Raw genomic sequence first — 15,895 nt, 5'->3', positions numbered from 1 at the left:
ATTTACATTTAGTCATTTAGCAGATGCTTTTATCCAAAGCGACTTACAAATGAGGAAAATGGAAGCAATCAAAATCAACAAAAGAGCAATGATATACAAGTGCTATAACAAGTCTCAGTTAGCTTAACGCAATACACATAGCAAGGTTTTTTTTAATGATATAATAAATAAAAAGAAAACCGATAGAATAGAAAAAGAATAGAGCAAGCTAGTGTTAGAGGCCTTTTTTTTTGCTTTTGTTAATTGTATAATAAATAAAAAAGAAAACAAATAGATAGAATACAAAAAGATTAGAGAAGCTAGTGTTTTTTTTTTTTTAAAGAAAACAAGCAGTTAGTAAATGAATATCACGATTCCAACAGAAATATTAAGCAACCACTGTATTCAGCATGGATAATAAATGTTTCTTGAACAGCAAATCAGTACATGAGAAGGATTTCTGAGGGATCATGTGGCATGTAATAATATTTCACAATATTATAATACTGTTTTTACTGTATTTTTTATCAATTGAGCACAAGAGACATTTTCCCCAAAAACATTAAAAAATGTTAACCTCTCCAAACTTTTGAACAGTAAATTCACTTAATAAACTGGCAAATATACATGTTTGTACTCTAGAAAACTGTATTTTTATAATGTGAAGTAACAGTACACTGCTAGTCTGATGGTACTACAAATATTATATTATATTGTGATACTGGAATAATGTGCAGGAATATTATAGTAGGCTATATCATTATAGTATTTCAAAATGACAATTGTAATCTACATTATGATATGACAGTACTATGAGATTAGTAGTATATACAGTGTTATGATATTACTTAAGTAGCATGATCACACCAGTAAACTGAAAAAAAAAAAGTTTAATTGCTTTTATTCAAGTCAAAAATATTATTTAATATCACTTAACCTAAATACATTAATTTATAACAACAAAATACTTTATGGGTCAAACCAAGTAGCAGTATACTGCGCTTTACGTTAAAGATATGCAAGTCACCACTTTTTACAGTGTAGCCTATTGTAAGATAAGTATTATAAGTTAGTTGAATTATGTATGAAAGCATTATGTGCAGTACTGTGATAGTATTTAATGGTTTGATGATATTACTATTGTAAGGTAGTATTATAATGGGATGTACAGTAGTAATACGATAGTCTTATCAGAAAGTCTGGAGCAGCTTTGAACAAGAGCAGACCTATGTTTTGTCTCCATCTCTCTCTCTGTCACACACACACACCTTGAAACGCATTCCTCACATCTCAATGTCACCTCTGCCATCTCCATATGACTCATGACAGCTCTTGACGGTATATGCATGACTGATGTGTGTTTGCAGCACGCCGTAGTAATTGTGAGGGACATAACGTTAGTCGTGGAAATGCCAGCGTGACTTCGCACCTCGGCGGGCAGTATAAGGTGATTTGATGGATGCGAGGTTATCCCAAAGAACATTTGCCATCTCTCGTATAGAAAACCAATAGAAAAGCGTTTTCTCTACGTAATGAATCCCCTCCTTCTCCTCCTCCTCCTCCTCCACCTCCTTCGACATAACGTAGCGATGCTGGCGTTCATGCTTCAATCGAATCGCGTCTAATCGGCACGATGGAGACGGAGTCCCTGGCGTGATTTGAAGGGGGAAGCCCTCAGCACAACACGACAGACACACAATGCACTCCTCCTGTCGCGAAAACGATGCCTTTCTCTGGACGTGTAGACTCCTAATGTCACCTCGCTGAGCGATGATGCTCGTGTTACGGCTCGCCTTTGCTCATCGTCCGCTTTATTCGCGAAAGAAGCAGCAGAACGGATGCTTGACCACTGCGAAACTGCCTTCACGCATCAAGCCTCTTCTGATTATCGGCAAGGGACACGTTATCATAACCACGAGGGCCAGGGAGACACGATTAAAGTTTCAAGGATGTAAATCGCGGTAGGTACCCCTTGGAGACGAGCATTTCATCACTGCTTATTCTCGCTTCCATTCCACCAATTATTGGCTTAATGGGTGTTTGCTGTTATTTTGGTAATTGCATCACTAAATCACGAGCTGTCATGGTGCTGAGTAGCTGATGCTTTAATCAGAAGACACCACCGATAGCTCCTCTAGGCCTGGGAAATAGAAGACACGTCTTCCATTTTCATAAATTACAGTGCGCATGTAATGTTGTGTTGATGAGGACTTTTTGGTAATTCCTGACGAGTAAGGAAATTTGGTTGCAAGTATAGCTTGGAGAAGAGCGTCAAAATGACACGAAATGTTTCCATCGCCATGTTTCTTGCATGTATTTTGGCTTTCATGTTGCCTGAATATGTTCCGTCTGGTTAAGTTCACCGCTAAACTTCTCTGATAGTGGCATCTACGAACTTTGATTCTGTAGGTCCATTGTAGGTCTTCTTTGGGCACGTGGTCAACACGACAAATCCAAATGAGCATTGATGTGAGACGTACAAATAATTCGTTCGTTATATTTATCGTGTTCAATCTGGGAGACGTGAACACCTCATGCACTGCAGGCTGAGAAACGCTCGATTAGCCTATGACCTGAATTTCCCTTCAGCTAGTATTTAGAGTACGTTTGCCTACTACTAGGCTACATGATTTGAAGACACCTGAGGAGTACACTGATTGCGAATGAGCTAAATGAAGGTTGGGGGTAAAATGTGTGTATTTTTTTTTTTTACATATATGTATAAATAGTATGATTCAACTGTATTTACACAAAAGTTAGACATGTGGACAGATATCGCCTTTGCGTGAGGAGGTAACCATAGCAACAACACTGTCGGGTCGCTCATCGGACAGCACATTGACAAAACATAAGCTATTGTTATTATTCATAACATTTACTCATAAAATATATAATACAAATTCGTTTTTTCCCCCTTTTTTCTTTTTTGTTTAAAAAGTATTACAATTTAGCAAACTGCACTACATCACCACAATGCACAATTATCACAAGCTCATAAAAATACAGAAATTCGTTTAAAAAATCAGTAACACTTCACAGTAAGGTTGCATTTGTTAACTACATAGTTAAAATGAACTAAGAATAAATAATTCTAAAGCATTTTTTAAAATCTTAGTTAATGGTAATTTCAACATTTAGGCTAGCTACTAATTAATGTAGCATATTGTTAAAATGAAACGTTATGTTAATGTAGAAAGTATATATGGTGGTAATATTATATTATGCTGGCTGTAATTTTTTTAAGGTCACCTAAAAAGTGTGGTATGTCCTAACCTATAAATTAAAAAGCTTTATTCAGGTCAACAGTATTATTTCAAATGACTTGATTACAGTAGCATAACAAACGAAAAGCGTAATTTTTATGGGTCAGATCAGGTAGACTATTGTAACTCCTTAAGGTAAGAATATCAAGTTTTTACTTTTTAATTTCAGTTTCAATTCACATTTATTTGTATAGGATTTTTCACAATAAGAATAATTTCAAAGCAGCTTTACATAAAGTACATGTTTTAAAATCAATAGTAGAAAAATGTTATCAGAGGTGACTGTCAAGGTAAGGTCTATATAGCAGACTGTACAGCTATGCAGATAATACAATCATGCATTTAGTTAATACTATCTTATGCTATCATGTATATATTATACATTTAAGTGCTTTTTATAGTGTATAGGACTGTTGAGAATTATAATACAAGGATTTCCATAACATTTTGCTATTTATTTTTTTTTATGTTGATGTACTTTAATAAACATGATATAACAGATCAGTAGCTCATGTGCATTTAAATATGAATAAAAGGGAAACCAGGACCAAGTGTTATACTTTTAAAGGGGTCATATGATGTTGCTAAAAAGAACATTATTTTGTGTATTTGGTGTAATTAAATGTGTTTATGCGGTTTAAGGTTAAAAAAACACATTATTTTCCACATACTGTACATTATTGTTTCTCCTCTATGCCCCGCCTTTCTGAAACGCGTCGATTTTTACAAAGCTCATCGTAGGTATGTGGGGGCGTGTTAGAACGAGCCGTTTTAGGTAGGCGTGGCTGACTCTTAACTTTTATAAAGAATATCTCTTTGGATTTGAGACTTTAGTCTTTGCAACTTTACAGATCTTCTTTATGCACCAAGAGCTTGTAACACTCCGAAGAGTAACACTTTCAAGGAAAATTTGAAATCGCATCATATGACCCCTTTAACAGAATATTTGATATCAGAACAAGATGTATTAGTATAAACCATTTAGAGGGTGTAAAGGAGTAGTTTATGCCAAAGTGAAAATCATGATTATTAAAAAAATATTTTTTTTCTTCTCTGAGTTTATTTCTATTTTTATTCTATTTTATTTTTATTCTAATTTATTTATTTACAACTATTTTGAAGATTTGAACATGTTTCCATACAGCCCATAGTGACAAACACTGCCAGACTCCATAAAATAACAAAAACACATTAAAAAATAGCAAGCAGGAAATGTGCACTACATTCCAATTTGTTTTTTTAAATCAAATGATATTTAGGAAAGTTGATATTTAAGTTGATAATCTTCCCTCTCTGTGAGGTATGAAAGTCACAATGAAACCGAAGTAGTGACAGATCTTTTCTTCCGTATTGTGACCTACACTCAAGGGTAACAGATTATCAAGACTTGGTTCCATCTATAGGTTGTTGAATGGATGGAGGCAGGTCTGAATGCAAGCTTGCAGTCAATTATTAGAAAGGTCAAAAATTACATAGAATAGGTATAGATATGATGATATTGCCGGCTTTAACTAGATAACTGCTATATGTAGAATTATTGACATTTGAGAACATGTCTGATTCATGAATGAATCACAAACATACCAATCTAATTCATAAACAAATCATTCGGTCCAGTTAACTAAAAAGAATAAACTGATACAAATTTATATAATTTGTTCACCGATCCAGTTCACGGATCACTGAGTCGAACACGAGAACAAAATCACTAAGCAAATCATTCTTTAGAGTCGATTCTTTTCAATGAACCAGTCGAACCAGTTTTAATGAACCATTTCACAAATCAAACTATGCCTTTAAATTGATCATCTTATATGGTAAAAAAAAACAAAAATTCTAAAAGTATTTTAAATAAGCTAAATATATGTTGCAAACAGTGAAGCGCAATGAAATATATTTTTCAAAGAAAATATTATTTTCAACCTTCATATACCAAAACTTATTTCAAAATGTATTTTAAAGGCAAGACAATATATTTCCAATCTTACAATAGCCTATATGTAGGCTAAATACAAATGAGGACAAAATAGCTTATTAGAGATCAAAACTAGATTTATAATGTTTTAATAATGTTCTCTTTTTTCATATATTGTATTGTCTTTTTTTTTTTTTTTGGAACATTGTAAAGTCGCTCCTTGCTGATTTTTATTGAAATATATTTTTATTTTTAAAATATATTTTCAAAAATATACAAAAAAACAGCCAATATATATTATAGAAAACATATTTCTGACAAAATATTTTGAAACCTCTTTTAGCAAATATATTTTTTGGTATATTTTGAAAATAAATATTTTTTTGCTATATGGGATCATACAAACAAAAGGGGTTACAGAGAGCTAAAGATGATTCGTTTATACTTTCTTTGACCCTTTTAAAAGGGGTCCCTCAAACGGAACAAGACATATTCTTGTAGTGAAGGCTGGCCCTTTGAATTCCCAGAATTCATACTGTCCTACATATGGTATGCATGTGTGAGCTGAGTGCATAGTGCTTCATTCACATTTAATAACAACCTCAACTCAATTAAAAAAAAACAAGGTTATTATTGTACAAACAGCTTGATTTTCAGCAGGGTAAGCATTACACAAAGCTCAGACTGCCTACGATTGCCCTTTTTTGTGTCGAGGTGCGATGAAGTTGTCAACCTTGGTATGGACAGGCATCAATAAAAAGAATGGTCCGTAGCGCTCGTTTACCACCGGCTTCAATCACTGAAGTGCTGTGATGAAAGCTTCATTCACTGAGACTGACAAATGCTGGTGTCTCAAACTCTAGCGGTTTTACAAAAGATATTACCTCAGGCTGGGGGATGAGGTGAAACTAGTACACAAGACAAATCATATTAAGGCATAGCGTACGCAGGTCCGTGAGACAGGAAGTTCTGAATAGATGGAAGTGGGACAAGGTAGAGGAGAGAGGAAGATGTGAGGGTTCGTTTTAGCATTCTTGTTTAGGTGAAAGGTGCTGTTTGCCTCTCATGCTAATGAAAAGTAATTAAAGAAAAAATATCTATGCAATGTCTTTTCTTAATAGCATTAACAAACATTATTATACAATAGAATGCTTAACAGATGATTATATATAGGCCTATTAGCTATTACATTTGATTAAGTTTCACAAAGAATGTCAAAAGGCCCAAGTGTGTGTGTGTGTGTGTATATACTCCTCTACACTTTTCAAACTATTTTCAGTTTTCAGTTCAGTTCAGTTTTAATTTCTGTGAACCAAAACAAAGCTTTTTTGATGCTATCTTTTAGTTAGTTTTTTTTTTTTTTTTTGCTGTTTCACAAACAATTCTTGTTTTTTAATAATTATTTTAATGTTAATATTTAGTTGAAAAGCCTATTAGGCTATAGATTATTTAATGGAAAGTTTCTATTGTGAAAACTACTTGGGCATGCATGTGGTCACAAGAGGTCAATGTGTGTTGGTGTGTTTGGTGAACAATAAAGATGGAAATAATTAATAACTTTTTGTAGACAAGACTTAAATGGAGTATGTACCTTTGCTGAATCATAGCTTTAACGGTTTCTTCACTTGATTTATGTCACAGTTCACTGGTAAAACTGTGAAGTTAAGCGAGTGTTTGATTTCATAACAGATCTAATATCTCCCTTCATTGGTTTTATTGCATAAGCGACAATTTCATTGCTCCACAAGGATAACTGTGTCACGGCTGAACTAGATGTTCATGCGTTCATAAACATATAGTGGTGAATTTCAGCTTTAAAACACACACAGAAGTTGCTAATAAGCCTTTACTTGATATTACGATGTGTTTAAAGAGAGTATGTTTCTCTGCTTTTCTCCTCAGGTGTGGTATGAGTGAAGTCGCCTCCGTCTAGCACAAACTAGAGCTCACGTTTGAGAGAGTCGAAAGTGGACGTCCGTTCAGCAATTGCTGCACATCACACCATGAGCCAGCCACAGTGAGTGTGCAAGCTACAGTACATCCTACCTGCTTTATATTGCTGTGGATGGTAGTGTGAGAACGCTGCTGTGTGTATCGTGCACAGGAGAGTGCGTGTTGTGTTTGTGTGTGTTTACTCTTCGGTAACACTAATTATGCGTCAAGCAATGTATTGTTTAGATTTTTTTGTCCCCTTTGTTTCATTTGAATACTTTTTGGAGTGTAGATTTGTTTGTGTTACATTTTTCAAAAACATTTTTGGTTGATCTCATTCTTCAGATTGTGTTGTTCGAACATTAGTTGTACAGTGATTTGTCAAACAAGTCTGGTCCTACCATAAATAGGTTACATATTCAGTATTAATAATATTGGTACTATATACTGTGGTTACTGCTGTATGTAAATATCATATCATAATCATAAATCATCAAAATATGATGATTTAATATGTATCATATTTAGAAATATTATAATCAAAAATAGATACGCTGCTGTTCAGAAGTTTGTGGTCGTTAAGATTTTTTTAAAGTTTTTTTTTTAAATTCTCTTCTGCTCACCATGGCATTTATTTGATGAAAAATACAGTAAAAATAGTAGCATTGTGAAATAGTATTACAATTTAAAATGAACTGTTTTCTATTGTAATTTTTATTTTAAAATGTAATTTATTTCTGTGATCAAAGCTGAATTTTCAGCATCATTAATCCTTCACGATCCTTCAGAAATCATTCTGATATGCTGATTGGCTGCTCGAGAAACATTATTATTAATGTTGTAAACAGTTGTGCCACTTAATATTTTTGTGGAAACCATGATACATTTTTTCAGGATTTTTTGATGAATAGAAAAGAGCTGCATTTATTTGAAATAGTAAGACTTTTAAAAAAAATTTGAATAATGAAGCATTGCTGAAGTATTAATTTCTTTCAAAAAAAAAAAAAAAGAAGTATTGAAGACCCCAAACTTTTTGATGGTAATGTAAATGCTGTAAATGCATATTTATCATGCAAGTAAACGTACAATGGTTGCTGGACAATTTTTTTAAGCCACTAATATTATTAAACATGACAGGAAAAATACTTTCAAACGGGTTCCCCAAACAGACCCATCTGCCATTGGTCAGAAAAACTCATAACGATATGATAACAAATGATTAGTTACTCCGCCCAGATTCACACAAATGATTAGTTACGTTGCGGTGTTGGGCTGGTCAGGGTGCAAGATGTGACTAAATTAGGACTGGGAAATATTTAACAATAAAAAAAAAATTACATTACCTACAGATAGACATTAAGACATCTTTCTTGACAAGGTCAGTCCAGCATATGAATGTTCTTAATTGACTCGTCATCTTCAGCAGCAGGAGCCGCAGCGCATCTCACTCGAGATCCATGTGTTTGCTCTGCAGCAGGAGGAGTGTGATATCGTAACTTATAGCCACACACTGTTCTGCAGTCAGGTGCTCAGTGTGTCCTCAGATTCATGTAGAGAATGCGAGATCCTATCTGCCCTTTTCACAACTGTTCTAGGATCATCAGCACAGATGCTGACTTGGTCTTCTTAGGTGAAGTCATGACGTGACTTTTGCATTACATTCTCACAGAATCAGGCCACCTTACCCAATTTAATTTGATGCAAGGGAAAATAAGTCTGTGAGGTAAAGATGTACAGTCTGTTAAGTATATTGTATTGTCATGTGGCTGGTGTTGATCGCTAAGACTGTGAAATATTAAGTTCATTGTGGACCTCAAACATGATTTGTAAAAATTAGGTATTTGTTCGTAAAAGGCGCTGAAACTATAAAAGCAACCTGTTGTTGACTGCATCTAATGTAAACTTGCACTTACAACTTTAGAGACATACAAATGTTTATGAAACTTTTGATGTTCATGATATGGCATATCACTTAAAGTATCACTTAAAGTACCTTTTATATATGCCTAACTTTAAAGTTTTAAAGTCAAATGTTTACAAATTCTTTAATGTTGATGATGTTGTTGATAACCATACAATAGCATCATATCAACAGCGCCTAAACCATAAAAACTTTTATGTATGTACAACTTTACGGATGTACAAATGTTTACAAATCATTGGATGTTGTTGATAATCGTACATTAGTATCAAATCATTTATGAACGTACAACTTTACAGTCGTACAATAGCATTGTGTCGACACGTAAACCCTTTTATGTACAGCTTGTCAAACATACAAATGTTTACAAATCCTTTAACTTGGATGTTGTTGATAAACATGCAATAGCATTGTCAGTGCTTAAAACATAAACCCTTTTATGTACAACCTTACAAAATCAATTTACAAATCATTTGGTGTTTATTGTGTATTATGTTCATGATATTTTTGCTAAAACCATTTACATATGCATAAATTTAAATGTTTAAAAATCCTTTTTACAATAGCATTGCATTGACAGCACCTAAAACGTAAACCCTTTTATGTCTGTACAACTTTACAGACATATGTTTACAAATCCTTTGATGTTGATGTAGTTGATTAGCTTTCAGTAGCATCGTATCGACAGCGCTTAAAACCTAAACACTTTTGTGTATGTATAACTTTAGAGATGTACAAATGTTAACAAATTGTTTGATGTTGTTGACAAACAGCATTGTATTTACAGAGCTTAAAATGTAAACCCTTTCACGTACAACTTCAAAGATGCACAAATATTTACAAATCATTTGGCGTGGATAAAAATGCAATAGCCTTGTATCAACAGAGCTTTATGCTAACTTTATGTTAGTTTAACTCTTTTATGTACAACTAAAAAATGTTTACAAATCCTTTTATGCTTATTGTGTATTATGTTCATGATATTGTTGCTAGGCGTGCAGTATCAACCCATTGACAGCATTTGAAGCATAAAACCATTTGCATACATATGCATACATTTAAATGTTTAAAAATCATTTGATGTGCAGCATTGTATCAACAGCACCTAAAACTTAAATCCTTTTACATACAACTTTGCAGAAATGTTTACAAATCATTGTTAGGTATGTTGTTGATAAATGTACAATAGCGTTGTATCACAGCACTTAAAACATAAAACGGACATACACATGCTTCCGAATCCTTTAATGTTCATGATATTGACATATCTATGCAAATGTTTCAAAATGTATGTGTGCTTGAAACACACTTTACATACAAATAGCTATGAATACCAATGAGATAATGTAGATTGAATGGACTGTACTTCTATCCCTCACAGCCTTATTTCTGTTCGTGTCAAATTAAAGGAATATTAAACAAGAATCAGCTCTGAAGTACAACCAATACTAGCACCGGTGTCAGTTTGTATATTGTATTATGAAGAAGTGCTCGGTGTGTGGCCCTCACAGGAAGCTCCTGTATTCTGATGGCAGTGGTTTCGGTGTCCAGGGAGAGGAGGAGAGGGAGGTTTGGGAGGTTGGTAGTGAATGCAGAGTGGATTACGTCAGCTGCCGTCTTTGTTCATCAGAGCTGCACTTGTGTACTGTGCATTCAGAGCGAGTCTGAGACACGGGAGTAAGCAGCAGAGAATAACATGATACATTTGACTCAATTACACACCACAGGATAGATTGCAAGTATACCGCAAAAGTCCTTATATTAAATCAAACCAAAACCGCCATGTGGATATTATTTACACATGCAGCATGTATTACTGATCTTGTGTTGTGAGAAATAGACATACAAATGCTTAAAGTGAGGAAAGTCAACAACACAAGGATCTAAGGATTATTTCACAGCTGGTTGTTCAGGAGCATCAATACAGAAAACTTTTTATAATCTACATGACAAATGTCATTTTCTTTACTGTTTGGACATATTTTCTATTTTTACAGCAAAGTTGGAATGAGAGACTATTCAAAGGAATTTTCTTTTAAATAGTAATTAGTAATTAGCAGTTATTTTAGTAATAGCAGTTATTTCACAGCAAAATTTGCTATTTGCTATTGCTAGTCAGGATCTGGTGAAAGTGTGTTTATATATATATATGTATATATAAAGCTCTTAAGCCCTAAAAACTAGCCGGTTTGGACTAAAACTTGCAAAAGTACGGTTTTGATCTAATGCGACACTTGCCACTTTTGACAAAATAACTGCACAAACATACCACACAAGTCCCAAAGACTTAGTTTTTATTTTATAAAAAAATATAAAGCATTTTATTTAGTTTTGTCTTGTTTTTTTATTTTATACAGATAAAGAACAAAAATATTTGTTGATAATTTTTTATATAAAATATAGAAACTACACCTGAATGGGTAACAGTGTTGACATTGTATCCTAAAATATGCTGTTACTCAAGAGGGTCTAGATATTTGGGAGAAAATGCAGATTTTTTATACTGATTATTGTAGAATTCTCATAAATTAAAGAAAAAATATATGGTTGATTTGGTTGTTTTTTAATTAAAAAAAAAAATTAGAAATAATGTTGGTAACAGGGTTGAACACGATTTGTGTCAAAAATATATAAAAAAAAAAAAAAAACAGAATTATACTATTTGTCTTTGTGTTAGAAAGGATACAGATCAACTTGGACATTTTCATTTTGTTACGTTTTTGTAATGGGGAAAGTCATGTGGTAACAGGGTTGCGGACACACTGTAGACACAGTTTAACATTTTCTGATGTTTTTGTTAATTAAGGTTAATTAGAAATTGGAAATAGACATTTAAAAATAGATTAATTTTTGTTAATTAAGATTAATTCATAATTTGATGTGGCTTTATGCATTAAACTTGGCCACCCTTGCAGGTGCTGCTTTGTTGAATTTTTTTTTATTGTGTCAGTTTTTTGTCAGATATGTCAAGGTTGCTGTTTTATAACCCTTGCTTTTTGAATTCGCATCAGATGATGATATGATACAAATAATATAACTATATTCAGCCTGTATATTTATGATATCATGTAGCTGGAGTGAAGTAACTGAGGTTGTTCCATAGTGCCGTTCTACAATCGTGACACAGATGTGCTTCAGTATTCTCTGACCAAGTTATGAGTGTTTTGATCATCACCTGGTCCTGTTATTATTGTTTGTATATGTCCTTCTATTCACCACACAAGGTGTGTGTGTGTCTGTGTGTGTCTGTGTGTGTGTGTGTGTGTGTGTGTGTGAGTGATTGTGCACACGTGCATGCATACTCATGTGCTCATGTTTTCACTTCATGTTTTTATTATATATTACTATATAATAATAATATATTCCACATTAAATGATGTTGCACACAAACTGTGGGACAGTTTTCCATATATTTTAAATGTTAAATGTTTTTAATTAAAATTAGTTGATTTAAAGTGTTAAAATATATTATTTACTGCAGTGAATTGAATATCAATTCAACAGAAGTATGTAAAAGTTATGACATAGTTTAATAACCTGGATGGATACAGTTGAGAAGGTGGTGCAAATAAAATCACCATTTGGTGTTTAAAACCAACTAATTTTCATACTGTATTAGTTTTATATTACGTAATAGTTTATTATCACATCTAATAGTTCATAACACATCTTTTCTGGGCCCACAATATGCTGACACACATTTTTTTCACCATAATCTGGTTCATAACACACCAAAGCTGTGTTCTTATTTAACTTCGAAATACCGCTCAATGTCACACAAGTCTCCACAATATGACTGTGGCAGAAGAATGAAGTGAATCCTTCAGACATTATTATATCAAGGCCAACCTATGCAAAGCACTTTGATTGGGACATGGGAATCTCACAGCTGCTGACTAACACAAACCGATGGCTCACCGGATGAATGCTGGTTGCAGCATCTGGCTGTGAAGGTCTAACAGATGTTACTGGGATATCACTTGACACCCCTTTTGTACCCCATATGCAGTTTTACTACCTTATTTCAAGGCCTATATGTGGACTTTATGTATTTACAGAATAGGCTATAGTAAATAACTTCTCACCTGTATCATTGATAATTTGTAGGGTACACTTGGTTTCTGCCTCATTAATATTGTCCCCTACAAACTGCTAGCAAGCTGTAATGAAGCTTATATCTTCTCTGTGATTTGCAGTGTGTTTTTAGCGTGTACGGAAACCCATCAAGGGAGGTGTTATGATGACTTTAGTGCATCCCATCCTGAAACAGCATTTTATTGTCTTATAAGGTCACAGATTCTCATAACTCAGATCTGTACTAAAGGAACTTGATATAAAAGAGAAATGTTTAGATGTCCCAAAGATATTTATTAATTGATGCTTATTTCTCCACACTGTTTTCTACATTTTGATTTACAAGTGCAAAATCACACCTCTGTATAAATAATGAAAAGTCATTATTATTGTCATATTTTTATACCTTGTGTTCGCCAAATTAGACTTAGAGTGTAAATTATACTTCATATTTGTGTTGTTGGTAATCATTTTAGTTTGTATTAGAAGTTATTTAAAGGGGGGTCCAATGCTATTTCATGCATTCTGAGCTATTCACACTGTTAAAGAGTTTGATTCTCGTGCATGGCCAAAGTAAAAAAAAATAAAAAATAAAAATTGGGACGTATGATGGAGAATTTCTGTGCCAAATATACTCCTTCCTGGTTTCTCTAAGTTTCGGAAAGAACCCAGCGTTAAGGGAACAGTGGATGCAATTTGTTTTTCCGAGGCAGCAAGAGAGTTTCGCAGGAGTGTTTGTTTGTTCCCGTCATTTCAGTGACGAAAGTTTTATAAACAAGGCCCAGTTCGACACTGGATTTGCACATCGTTTGATACTGAAATATAAAGTGCTTCCAGCGATAAAATATCCCTGTCATGAGTCGGAACCGCAGGCGGTAAGTAAAACTACAACAAATTTCTGTGTTTTGTTGGCAATCAGTGCGTAAGTGCTCGTGACTCTTTAGCTCCGCCCACGGCGCGCCTCCAGGAGCCCGGCTGTTTTCAAAGAGAATCGTAAAGCTATATCTTTCTTTTATAAATCTGATCAAACTAAAGACTCTTCTGAGATATGAAGGATGCAAAACTACTGTATAGATACTCAAGAAAAAATACTATGGAAGTCAATGGGGACCAGAAACCTGTTACCAACATTCTTCAAAATATCTTCTTTTGCATTCAGATAGGTTTGGAACAACTTGAGGGTGAGTAAATGATGACAAAATGTTCATTTTAGTGTAGACTATCCCTTTAATTAACCTAACCCGTGATTGGCATTGGATTATCCGCATGCCTGCATAGTCTCCTCTTGTGGATTCACTGAGGTTCATGTTTAGTCGAGCTCCGCACTTTTCAAGTGAAGGTGCTTTCACTTTGCCGTCTGTGCATTTCTATGGTCGAGCGCAGCGTGAGGTGCAGGCTATTTAGATACTGCAGAAGATCACAGCATCTCTGTGAAACAGACCAGCAGTTCCTCTTAAAACATCAACAATATGTTCTGTGTGTTCAAAACAGAAACATATATACTCCTTTTTTAAGTTTTTTAACATACATAAAATATTTTTATTATTTTTGTACCTGAGGATTACTGGAATAACCAACACAATGTCCTTGAAAGTGTTAAAAAAAGGGGGGAAAGTCTATGGATGGAATTGTGCAAATGGTTTATTTGTAATTTTATATTTTTTATTATAATCAATTATTACATATAAAAACTTTAAAAAATTATGTAATATATAAATGTAAAAAAAGTACAAAAACAAAAAATGTCCCCTCAAGGTTAGCAGTTCTATTGGGGTATTTTTGTAAATACACATTTTTGGTAACCAGTTTTTATTTAAGATGTATTGAAGCTATAAAGCTGGAAACCGTAGTAACCCATAAACTTGGTAGTTGGGGGTTAATGTTCGTCCCTGTGGGCTACTTTCTTATTTATTTCTATTGATCCTCTCCAGCTGATTTATGACTGTGCGCTGTAAACTCACTGGGGGAAAAGTGATACGCCAGCTAGTTTAGTTCAGTCAGTGGAAATAAAAATAATTGTAGAGGATATGGCACAACACCTTCTGAATTAAAAATGTGTATTTATGCGTGTGTGTAACCTAATCTGGTAACACTTTATTTCAAGGACCAATTCTCCGTATTAAACGATTAGTTCACTTCCAGAATAAACATTTCCTGATAATTTACTCACCCCCACGTCATCCAAGATGTTCATGCCTTTCTGTCTTAAGTCGCAAAGAAATTACGTTTTTGTTTCCATATAATGGACTTCAATGGTGGCCAATGGTCCAAATTGCAGTTTCAATGCAGCTTCAAAGGGCTCTACACAATCCCAGCCGAGGAATAAAGGTCTAGCGAAACGATTGGTCATATCACCACACTGATACAAAAATAGAAATATATGTTCCTTTCTTTGTTATAAACAACATGAAGTACATTAAACATCACATTACATCAGGGTTTCTCAAAATTGGGTTTATGAAAAAACTTCAGCGGGTTTGTGGATTGATAAAAACCTAATACTTAGTTTAAACAAAAGAAGGGAAAAAAGTAAAATAAAAAAATATATATATTTTTATAAATACATAAAGCAATTACTAATATATATATATTTTTTTGTTTACCTTCTTGCCATAAAGAGAAATGTAAAATTGAAAAAAAAATTCAATGAATTAGCTGTGTGAATGGTATGTAATCATGTATAATAATAAAATAATAATAATAATAAGTTTAATTTATATAGCACCTTTCCCAAGCTCAAGGACACTGCACAATTACAAAAGCAAATAAATAATCATGTCATACATAGATGGACAAGACATTTGCCAAGTC

The 15,895-nt window shown here is 33.7% G+C and overlaps 1 protein-coding gene across 1 annotated transcript in view; it reads left to right on the top strand.

Moving 5' to 3' along the window:
• Positions 1–1,576: 1,576 nt before the first annotated feature.
• Positions 1,577–15,895, top strand: part of LOC107739101 (transmembrane protein 266-like) — a 57,552-nt gene continuing 43,233 nt past the window's right edge. Inside the window, exons 1-2 of the mRNA XM_016551099.1 lie at positions 1,577–1,940; positions 7,060–7,174. Coding sequence (XP_016406585.1) covers positions 7,161–7,174 — 14 coding nt within the window. The 5' untranslated portion in view covers positions 1,577–1,940; positions 7,060–7,160. The remainder of the gene's footprint in view (positions 1,941–7,059; positions 7,175–15,895) is intronic.

This window comes from Sinocyclocheilus rhinocerous, unplaced genomic scaffold (assembly GCF_001515625.1).
Source record: "Sinocyclocheilus rhinocerous isolate Xijiao unplaced genomic scaffold, SAMN03320098_v1.1 scaffold675, whole genome shotgun sequence".
NCBI classification, from domain to species: Eukaryota; Metazoa; Chordata; class Actinopteri; order Cypriniformes; family Cyprinidae; genus Sinocyclocheilus; species Sinocyclocheilus rhinocerous.
The sequence above is the reverse complement of the archived record's forward strand: the minus strand, read 5'-3'. Positions and strand labels throughout refer to the sequence as shown.